Source organism: Amblyomma americanum, chromosome 10, assembly GCF_052857255.1.
Source record: "Amblyomma americanum isolate KBUSLIRL-KWMA chromosome 10, ASM5285725v1, whole genome shotgun sequence".
In the NCBI taxonomy this organism is placed as follows: Eukaryota; Metazoa; Arthropoda; class Arachnida; order Ixodida; family Ixodidae; genus Amblyomma; species Amblyomma americanum.
The window spans coordinates 125505779-125517847 of record NC_135506.1 but is presented as its reverse complement, the minus strand read 5'-3'; the positions used below and the strand labels follow the sequence as shown (position 1 = coordinate 125517847).

The following is a 12069-nucleotide window of genomic DNA, read 5'->3' as shown; positions in this document are numbered from 1 at the left end:
TCTCAGCCGCGGTCCAACGTCGTCAGGACCGACGCGGGACTGGAACTGGGGAGGAACCGGCGTGCATTGATCCTTTATTGGTCAAAAACCAGAGGAGAGCTATGACCCCTCGAGGAAAATCCCTGAGCTTCTAGGAACACTGCAAGCTATAGAGCACCGAGGAGTAAGCAGAGTGTCAGGGGAAACTTCCAGAAAGAAACATTCATTCCCCACTCTACCATCCTCCCCTTCTACTGCTGCTTCAGCTGCACCAGACAATAGTAGAACGTCTGGGGCTGATGTCGTCCGTTATGCAGTAAAAAAGCCGGAAAGTTAAGGCATCACTTCACCTGCGGCTAAACTTGCTTCTACGCGTTACTGTGTGTTATTTTTAGTGTGTTGCATTTCGCCTGTTCTTCTTTGTAGACTTTTCTTAAGGCTTCGTTTGTAGAAAAATCAAAAAGGAGGATGCGGTGTCATTATAATTTGTACGCACATAATCATGCGCAATAAGGCGTGATAAGGCGGCTCACGTCGGATGCTGATCTCCGCAGGCAGGTATGTGAGAAAGCTGGAAATAAAGACGGGCGTTCTTTGCCCCTCATCTGTCAACCACCTTGCAAAAATTTGTGATGAGTTCCTTATTCAAAGTCGATTACTGCAGACATCACACTCATCAGGCACTTGTGATGACTTCTGTGTTGAGTTTCTGATGAACTGCTTATTAAATTTCACCACCGATATTGATAAGGTCATGATGTGTTTCCTCTTGTCGACATTCTCTTTCATCTGTGAGGCATATATGATGCATTTAAAGATGCATTTCTGGTTACTTCGTAGTGAATGCTTAACAACGTTCCAGTTGAGCATCTGATGCATTGCTGATTAAAATTGGCCACCTATGTTCTGATTAAGATTGAAGAAGGAAACCAGCGCAAAAGACGAAGACACAGGAACAAGGAACACAGGACGACACTGGACTATCGACGTGATGTGTTTCTTTCTGCGGAGATTCTCTTTAATTTGTGATGAACTCTATGATGCATTTCTGCTTAGTTCGTGATGCACACAAACTGAGTTTATGATGTGTTTCTTATTGAAATGCCATGCAACTGCTGTACTCAAAATAACAAGGTGACAATGTGTCGATCCACAAGAGAAGGCACACTCTAGTTTACTTACTCACTTGAGACATACTGTTTCTGTTTATTTACTATAATTCCCGTGAGAGCATACAACATATGCTGTTTTTCAATTGCACCATTGTGGTGCCGAATTTTCCACAGACATATGCTGAGACAGCAGAAATAAAAACATGTTACAATGGCACAACCACCGAAGACATTTCTGTCACAAAGGACGTAATTCTGGCGTATAGACACAGACCAAATTTAACAGCCATAGCTGTTTTTGGACAGGAAAACATAAATGCATTCCAACAAAATTTACTGTTTATTTCTGACACAAGGACTCCAGACTGAAATTTTTAACACTTATGAACTACTAATGGCGACAAATTGTAACGGCACACCGGGCCAATTACCCACTTTCCAAGGATTTTACCTCAGAGAAGCTGAGCATCTGGCCAGGGGAAAGATTGTATCATTAAATAACCCGTAGGTATATGGCGGCACTGGAGATTGAACCCCGCACCTCCCACATATACAAGGCAAATGCTCAAACCACTAGGTTTCCGCGGTGGTCACTCATAGTGTACTGTTTCAGAAGCTCCCACTAGAATTGACCGCAGTGTGGCGTCATATTAGTCTATATCAAGGTCCCTAGGCAATCAAAAATTCTTGCCAAGTTTTGAAAACAATGAGAACAGATCACCTTTTTGTGCATGTGAGTCTGCTGTAACAAATCAGAATGCAAAATGTGAACGAGCACAAACCATCGCTCTCTAGCAGAGCACTGATAACGTGCATTTGCCAAACGTGCTGCATGCACGTTTGGCAAATGCAATAAAAGCCAATTGTAATAAGTGACTGTATAACAACTGTTATTCTGTGCAGCTTTTCCAGTTGCATGTCGTCCTGGCTAGGCCAATGAACCAAACGAAAAAAAAACTGAGCAGGTGGCCAGTGCGACAGCGCCTGAAATATCTGGAGTGTGGTGAACATTGTGTGGTGTCTGGTGTCCTGCCCCCTTTCTCCTGAACCTCCACCTCGAGCATATCGTGGAACAAGACCCTTATTTCATCCGCGGCTAAAAGGATCTAGTGCATGTTCTGGAAAAAGGATTGCCCTCCGCCACTACGGCTGTTCCCGTTAGCGTTGAAGAACATTTTTTATTCAATACCGCAAGAGTGTCTGTTCAAGACGATATGGGAAAGCATAGAAGATCGGGAAAAATATTCTTTCCTATAGCAGGTATTATTAATGGGCGTTTTCTTGAGCTGTTGCAGTTTTAACTATGTCCCATAGCCACCTTCCAGGATGGTCAATTTTGTATGTAAAAAATTGGTATTTGTATCGGTTGTTCTGTCGAGAATGTACTGTGTGACATTTTTATGACCGTCTTCGATGGACGCCTAGCAAAATAGCTTTCTTAACTCCCAGTGCTACATGTGCTGCGCTATGTTGACGACTTTTTAGTAATTTTCATGAATCCTTTGACCAGTGACCTTGACGGTGTTGTTACTATTATCCTTAACAGGCCCTCACAGGCACAAGGTTTGAATTTCACATATGAAATCTCTGTGCAAACTCAAGAAGGTGTGCCGCTTATTGAGCAATGAAGAACGGGATGCCAACTTGTGCAAAAAGGACAATCAGTGCCGTTGCACATAATGCATTTCTGGCGTGATATATGTGATACCCTTGTAGTGCGGCCGGTCCTGTATGGCACAAACTAGCCGTTGTTTTAATGAGAGCACTCTGGAACATTAACGATTTATGCGCATCGGTGCGGGCAGCAATCTTCCCCTGCTCTGTGACAGCTGTGACAGGCATAGCTGTTCACCTTTGTTTTAAGGAGCATAATTCTTATCGAAGGCAAGAATGAAAACAGAAAGAGAAGCATTCAAGGCATACTGCATCGCCAAGAGGGATGACAACTGAGTCAACAACCCATCTTTATTGTTATCGAGAAAAAGAGAGTGAAATCCTTGATGGACGCACCCGCGCTCCCTTTCTGTGTTAATGCACACTTTGCTTTGTTATTCACTTTTTAATTTGTTTGTCGCTTGATTGCATACACTTAATCTATGAGTTTACCTTGTTGTTTTGTTATGTTGAAGGCTCGTATGAGGTTCCTGCTTATACGAAATAAATTTGATGCAAGTCTCCTTATTATTTGTCCTGTATGTCCGTCGTCTTTTTATCGCGTCTTCTTGCAATTTTAAAATTAAAGTCTCAGTTTTCTCGCGATAATTTTCAAGTGCACCACGGTGCTCACCTCGGCTGACGGAAGACGATGAAAAAAGAACCAATGATTGTTGCTTGAATGCCATGGCCCGACTAGAATGCCCAGCGGGAAGCAATCCGCATGACCGACTGGCGAAAATGCACCTCTTCTACAAACGACCACCGCACCCGCAATCAAATCGAACTTCCTGCACCAACCTATAAAAAATAAAAGAAATGTAGCTCCGATGTACAAGCACAGCACCTGCGAAATGTCAGGCGGATACTTATACTAGAGTATCCTCTACAATAAACAGTTCCATTTTTTCATTTCTGGGCGTTACAAACTCCCAACCGTCCTGTGATTTTTTTTTTTGCAGGTGACCGGCCCTGAACTGACGTGAAGAGCGACAGCACGCCTCGACTGCCGTACTTCTGCTTTTCGTTTGAAATAGACGAGACGCTGGTGTGACGTTGTTTGGCAGTTTTGTTTTTCTTTGATAATAAATGTTTCACTTATGCGGAAGCTTTGAATGTGTGATTGTTAAGATACGTCCGGGTGCAGCTGTCAGTTTTAGTGGGCGGTTATGATTCTATAACAGTGTGACTGCTATAGCAATTCTTTTGTATAGCATCATGCCTGGAGACCCTCCTTAGATGCATGTATGCTGCTGCATTTTAGAGGACAGTTTCTCTGAGCAAAACATCAGTTGCAACTCCGCGCTTTTGTTACGTGTCTTTTCTTCGTATGTTCTGTCTCCCCGCACTGTTTTGCCTTGTATAATTAACAACTCGAACAATCCGAAGCCTTCATTAATTTAAAGGTTACCATTTCAATATTTGCTCTCTAACCAGTGCCACAAATGTAGACAACTCATCCCATTTCCTAACGCCTTCCGGATCCCCCATGAGCGTCACTCTTCTTCGACGAAGAGACGTGAAACGATCATTAAATACGTTCCTTGTACTAGTGTCTTATGATTAACACTACATATTTTAAGAAAAATTGTCCATTTATTTGTGTCACTGCCATAAACATCACTGTATCTATCCGGAAAGAGGCGATGAAGCACATGTGATAAAAAAAGTATTTACCTTGATTATGGATATTTATGGCGCAAGATAATCTATGGACAAAGAGTGCCATAGAACAATGTGTTTTCGTCTTCTCAAGGGGAGGTCAAAGACCCATTTCCAAGCATTCCAGGCCAGGGAAGCCGGGCAACAGGCCAAGAGAAAGCTTGTACCCATTGTATCACAGTTAGGTACCCGGCGGCACAGGGGATTGAATCCCGCACCTCCCACATGCGAGGCGGATGGTGAACCACTTGGCCACCGCGGTGTTAAAAAAAATTTATTCGAAAATCCGAAAGGCAATCTTGAGCAGCAAATGTAGGCTGAAGAAATGCATGGTGTTCAAAAATAAATTCTAAATTTCTAACCATGCGAGAGATAAGTACTCTAGAACCTAAAGTAAATGACAACCTAGAAGATTGAACAGCATGTTAAAATAGGCCGGGTTTGAAAAAGGGCGCCTAAAGCAGAGGGTAGTTTTTCAGCAAGTCCTTCAACATTGCTTTACCATGTCGACCGGCTTCAAAATTTTACCGCCATATTTCATGTTCATTTACGATATTCAGGGGGTGGAAACCTAATTAAAGCCCGTGGAACTACACGTTCGTTTCTAGGCGCGAATAAAACATCCTTAGTTTTAGCATTATTTTAAACTATTTACTTGGAACCAATTCTGCATTTCTACAAAGTGATATTGACCATTCTGAACAAATACGCATAATTTCACTGACTGAAGAGCAAACTAGATTGATCCGAATGCCGTAGAAAAATGGCTTTACTGTCCCTAGACAAAATACCATTTGCGTAGACATTGAATAAACGCGTTCCAGGGATGCTGCCTTCAGGAACACCAATCTAATTGGAAAGCAGAACAGCAGCCATTAATGTCAATGCATGGGGTTCGGCCATTTAAGTACGACTGCCAAAGTGTACGTGACAATCTACGAGCGTCGTAAAGATCTAACTTATTTAAAAGGTTTGCCTGACACATAGAGTCAAAAGCTTTACTAAGGTAAACAAAAACGCCGGATGCGAATTTCTCAGCCTCATTGTTTGAAGAATAATTTCTTCTTGCTTTAGAACAGCGGATTTGGTAGCCCTGCCCCACCGAAAACCATGCTGCCTTTCAGATAAACCATTATGCTTGGTAAAGAAGCTATCCAGTCTTGTTAGCATAATCATCTCTAAGCTGTTCAGAAAAAAACTAAAATAGGAGATATAAGTCCCTAGTGGTTGAAGTCGTTATCATTTTGCACTTTTTATAATACAGAAACTTTCCACATTTCATAAAGTCAGCGTAGGTACCTGATGCTAGTGAAAGGTTAAAAACAAGAACAAAGTGAGATTCAAAGGTAAGTGGACTTACGCTTGATCCATGAAGGTTTTATGCATTACAGTCATTGTTGGCAGCATGTATTACCCTTAACGCATTACTTTTTTCGCTAGCTTAGTAATGCACCCGTACCATTTCGGGAACAGTAACGGGTAACGAACTTACGTTCACATTTCTTGGTAACGTAAGGTGTCAGGTTAATAGATACTTTTTATTCCAATTGCCCCACCCCCCCCATACACACACACACTATGCCTCCTTTTTAGAAAAAAGAGCGGAGCACCTAAGGTGATGTTGGAAATAAACGAAAGTACAGGTGCTCTCGACAACCCTTGTTGCGGTTCGCATGCATGCCAGAAAACACCTGCCCTTGACAAGCACCGAACTAAAAGAAAAATACAGAATACCCATAAAGCACGAAACACGTGCACGAGCACGCATTGAAACAGTTGGCTTCACCTACCTCAACCTTCCCAACTCGCCACCCAACACACCCAACTCGCCAAAGAGTCGAAGCATGCAAACAATTTGGAACATCACATTTTTCAGAATTAGTGTAAATGTTTTGACAGTTCAGCGATGTTTTTCTGTGCAGTAATATTTGATGACTAAGTGTCATTTTGTGTTGAATGTCATTCACAAAATAGTTTCATCAAGTGCAACAGAGTTAGAAGCCATCACATGTAAGTCTACAGGCAACTTTAGGCCACAATAACATTGCTAAGCACCTGCACACTTGCGCAAAGTATTCTTGTTAATACCGGATTTCGGCTACAAAGTTGTTTGGGCTGGAAGTTTTATGTGAAAGATGTTCGTTATAAATTTTATCGTGAGTTCTTGCAGCAAGGACACACTTTTGCGACTATTTGCGGATGAGTACATGCTATACCAAGAAATAAAAGACTCTGATGACCAGAAAAAACTAACAGTGATCTAGGAAAAATTGCAGAGTGGTGTAATAAATGGCAGATCGTAATTAATGTAAAAATGGTCTCTATGATCCTTACAAGGAAAAAGTCTCAATTAGATTATGTAAACTGTTGGAATAACGTGAATATCCGTATTGTGACTGAATATCGATAATTGGGTGTAGTCATCACTTCTGACAAACAGGACTATGCATGATGAAAGCATACCTAGCAAAACAATGAACGAGTTACTTTTCCTTGAAAGGGCCCTTCGTCATTCTACATCTTATGTAAAACTTCTTGCTTACGTCACTTTTATCCGTCCAGCCATAGAATATGCTAACATAGCTTGGTTCCTCCAAACTAAAACTTTTGAAATGGTTCAAAGGAAAGCCGTGCGCTTTATCTTCAATTGCTATAGACGGATGCATTCCGCCACTAAATTTGACGCATGGTTCGGCTTCATACGATGTCCTGCCGTGCCAAATTACACCGTCTAAAGTTTTTGTATTTACTCCTTAATAATGCATTAAGGATGCTTCCCACAAACTTTGTTCTTATAAGCACAACAATGGGAGCATGTCACAAGCATGCACTCACCCTTTAAGAATATTTCTGTCCCAGTAATATTTTCCAATATTCTTTATTTAGACAGGTTGTCCGAGATCGAAATCACTTGCATCCATCAGCCACAGCTCAGCGCAACATATACAAATTTATTACCCTCGCTGATGATTCCATGCTTACATTCCTCTCAGCATAACCTTGTTTATAATCTTGTCGTACAGTGGTCCCCTCAGATTATTTATTTTATTCAAGTGTCATCAGTTTTATGGCATGATTGCCTTATTTATTATTGTCATGTGTATTGCATGTTTTGCCTTTATTTTTTACTCTTAAAAAATATTAGCATTGATCCTGTATTTGTAAGTTTTGTCCTCTCCCGTAAAAATCTCAGGAAGGAATTAACAGTATTCCGAAATAAATAAGCTAAATATATGGCCAAAGAATGACGGCAAAGTAAAGTGCGGTACTTTTTTCGCTAACGGTAATGGTAACGCGTTACCTTTTTTGTAGCTAACGTAAGGCGGGAACGCGTTCCTTGTTTTATAGCGTAACGAGCAAAGTATTTAGTTGCTTTTTTTTCGTTACGCCTACAACACTGACTTCAGTGCACCACTGCTCGGGTAGAACTAAAGGATTGAAGGCCTTTCGTTATTAATAATTTTTTTCAGGAACAACTCCAGATCAGAATTCACGAATAAAACGTCAACGCGCGACACCCTCAATCTTCTCTCTTTTTACATGTTATTGAGTAATATTCGCAGCTGGCTTCTTCCGCGGGAACTGATATCCATCGTAATTTCATCGTCCAGAGGCAACATGCTTATACTGTTTGAAACTTTGTTCAAGAATAATTTGTCATACGCTGAAATTTTTAACTGCCTTTCCGGAATTTTATGTCAACCGAAACCATCGAAATTCTCGTGGGGAAGGCAGGAGTGGCGTTCTTTTTGTTTCAGTTCACCGAGTTATGCCATCCTCCATTGCACATGTCACTCCTGGTATCTAACCAGTATAGGTTATGGGTTATGGGTAATGGGGCTTAGCGTCCCAAAGTGACTCAGGCTATGAGGGACGCCGTAGTGAAGGGCTCCGGAAATTTCGACCATTTGGGTTTATTTAACCCGAACTGAAATCGCACGGTACACGGGCCTCTAGAATTTCGCCTCCATCGAAATTCGACCGCCCCGGTCGGGATTGAACCCGCGTCTTTCTGGCCAGCAGCCGAGCGCCATAACCACTCAGCCACCGCGGCGGCTCGTTGGTAACTATAAAAATTTGGTCGATAATGCTTTAACCAATGAAATACTGTTCCGTTTGGTCTCTGGCTAATCAGCATGGTTTGTCGCATGGTCGTTCGTGTGAGACGCAATTGTTTGAATTTATAACTGACCTTCATAATGCCGTGTACGCTAAATTAATGATTGACGCTATATTTATTGATTTCTCGAAAGCGTTTGATAAGGTACCCCGTTATCGTTTATTACTCAAGCTAAATTCTCTCAACATTACCAAGCAATATATCACCAGGATTACTAACTTTCTTAATTGTTAATAATAGGTATCTATAAATGGGTGCTGTTTCTCCCCAACAGCGGTAAAATCTGGCGTGCCGCAAGGCTCGGTGCTTGGACCAATTTAATTCCTGATCTACATTAACAATGTAAGTGAATTTATTACCTCTATACTAGATTATTTGCTGATGACTGTGTTATATATAGACAGAATACCAAACCCTGACGACCCATCTCTTTGCAGGCAGACCTGGACAGAATCACCACTTGGTGTGAACAGTGGCAAATGCAAATTAACGTCTCTAAAACAAAAAAAACTTCACTTCACTTCACTTCACTTTAATACCTTAAAAACCCTCGTTAGAGGGTATTACATAATGGGTGGGGCACACAGAATGAAAAACAGAAAGACTAACAGATAAGTTGAAAGTTATACAAATATAAGATTATCACTAAGCAAGTACACGCGTGATTTCTTCGATGAACAATGATTGGCATGTGATAGCAGCAAGTTCACGGGGAAGGCCGTTCCAGTCGTTCGCGGTCCGGGGGAAGAATGATGAAGAAAATGTAGTGGTGCGGGCGCGAGGTCGTGACACTTTCTGCTGATGGCCGGTGCGGAGGGAGATGCGTGGTGGTGGTGCGCAGATGTAGGGTTCCTGTCGTAGCTCAGAGTAAAAAAACTTGTGAAACAAACATAAACTAGCAATGTAGCGGCGATGAGCAAGGGTAGGTAGGCTGGACTGTGATTTGAGGGATGATATGCTGATATCAAAAGAATATGATGAATGAATGAATCTAGTTGCTCGGTTTTGAACTGCTTCAATTGAATTACAGAGATATGCTTGCTTTGGAGACCAGATGGGAGATGCGTATTCTAATTTTGATCGGTCTAATGATTTGTATGCGAGGAGCTTGACATGCTGAGGTGCAGAGCGTAGGTGACGCTTTAAGAATCCTAGTGTTCTGTTGGCGGATGATATGATGTTTGAAATATGCGTATTCCATGTAAGATCATGACAAATATGAACACCAAGGTATTTGTATGATTGGACAAGATCGAGAGGAACGTTAGATATGCTGTATTGGAACAGAAGAGGGTAACGGCGACGATGGAACGACATATATTTGCATTTGCTTGTGTTAAGTGTCATTAGCCATTCACTGCACCAGTCTTGTACATGAGTTAAATTATTTTGAAGGGATTGTTGGTCAAAGGTGTTAGTGACTGTTCTGTAAATAACACAATCATCAGCAAACATCCGAATATGGCAATTTAATTTCTCAGGTAGGTCGTTAATATAAATTAGAAACAAGAGTGGCCCAAGGACGGATCCTTGGGGCACGCCTGAGGAGACTGGTAGGAGGTCAGACATTTGGTTATTGACAACGACTGATTGGAAGCGGTGAGTTAAGAATTCTTTTATCCATGCTAGTATATCGGGATGCAAGTTTAGGCGAGAGAATTTCAGAAATAAGTGGTTATGAGGTACCTTGTCAAATGCTTTAGCGAAGTCGAGAAAAATTGCGTCAGTTTGGAGGTTAGCATCAAGATTGGCATGCAAGTCATGAACGTAAAGTGCTAGTTGACTTTCACATGAGTATCCTTTGCGAAATCCGTGCTGCGATGAGTGAAAAAAGTTATTTGAATCCAGAAAATGCATTGTTAAAGAATAAATGACGTGTTCCATGAGTTTACATGGTATGCTGGTGAGTGATATGGGTCGGTAATTAAGTGGTGAATCTTTGTTACCCGACTTGTGGACCGGAACGACCTTCCCCACTTTCCAGTCATGGGGTATGACACCTGTAGAAAGAGACTGTGAGAACAGCAGGCATAAAAATTTGGCAGAAGTATGGTTAACGTTTTTTAGTACCTTGGTGTTGATTTCGTCAAAGCCGGCAGATGATGACAGTTTTAGTTTATCTATGAGACATGATATGCCGGCCTCAGAGAAAGTAACGGCTGGAATTAAACTTCTTTGGTCATTTGCTGTCATGAGGGGGGGCGGTTCATGTTCATGAGTGAATACAGATGCGAAAGCAGAATTAAATATGTTAGCACACTCGACATCAGAAACAGCACGCCCGGAATCATCAGTTAAGGTAATAGTGCGTATAGATTGCGGATTTAAAAGCTGCCAGAATTTAGTCGGGTTATCTTTAAGTATATTGGGAAGGTCAGTATGATAAAATGAGCGTTTAGCGTTTTTTACTGCGACCAGGTATGTCTTTTCGGCAGCGTAATATTTTTCCCATGCGTAGTCATTTCCAGTCTGTTTAGCAGTGCGGAACAAGCGTTTCTTTTTGTTCTCTAGACTTCCTAGAGCCTTGGTAAACCATGGTTTCTGTTTGGTTGCGCGGAAGCTGCATTTGGTAACATATTTGTTAGTAAGTTCGTTGATTTTATGAATAAACATCGACCAATTTTCGTGGATGGTTTGTTCCGGGAAAGAGTGCTGAAAAGATGGGAAATAAGCTTCCAACGCCCTGTTTATAGCCTCATAGTTACCTTTGTTATAAAGGGTGATTGTTTTTTTGGAAGTTTCTTTTATTGTTGGAGTGAAGGTAAAAAACGCATGGATGACTTTGTGATCACTAATTTCCCGGAGATAAGTAATGGAGTTGAGGCATTCGGGGTGGCTAGATAGTATAAGGTCAAGAATGTTTGCGGTGTCTCCGGCGATGCGTGTAGGCTGGGTTACTAATTGAGTAAGATTAAAATTTAAGCTAACATCCACAAATTCCTGTGATTCATGCTGTCTAAAAATAGGCTGATGAGGGTTATTCCAATCTATGTCAGGATAGTTAAAATCTCCAAAAAGGAGCACGTGTGCATTAGGGTGTTTTGTTGTAAGTTGGTTCAGAATGTTGTGCAGCTTTCGAGGGAGTTCGGGGTTATTGTTGGGGGGCCTATAGCAAACATCAATTAGTATAGACACTGGCGTGGCGCGACAAAGCAGCCATAATATTTCGAGGTCAGATTGGATGTTAATGTGGGAACACTGTAGTTGATTGCTGGTAGCGATAAGGACGCCTCCTCCTCGGGGGACTTTGCGATCGGCACGGAAAAGGTTAAAATTAGGTAAGTTGCACAGAACTTCAGTGTCGCCCACATTATCGGTCAGCCAAGTCTCTGTCAGCACAAGCAGGTTAGAGCCTGTTGAAGATACAAGGCTGGATACACTATCGCACTTTGAAAGCAGACTGCGTATATTAGTATAGATAACCGAAAAAGAAATGTTCTGTCGAGGGGAGGTATGGCGTGGATTAGATAAGTGACGATTGTGCGGTGAGCGCTATGCTATTTCTTTCACCATTTCGGTGGCAGCATCAAAAGTGTAGCGTTT

General features: G+C 41.7%; 1 protein-coding gene across 2 annotated transcripts in view; it reads left to right on the top strand.

Annotated features, from left to right (window-relative positions):
- The window catches only part of LOC144106403 (uncharacterized), a 563571-nt gene extending 559760 nt beyond the window's left edge, over nt 1–3811 (top strand). For both annotated transcript variants that reach the window (XM_077639207.1, XM_077639208.1), the window contains one exon: nt 3707–3811. In XM_077639207.1, the coding sequence (XP_077495333.1) occupies nt 3707–3730 (24 nt within the window). In that variant the 3' untranslated portion in view covers nt 3731–3811. The remainder of the gene's footprint in view (nt 1–3706) is intronic.
- The last annotated feature ends 8258 nt before the right edge of the window (nt 3812–12069 follow it).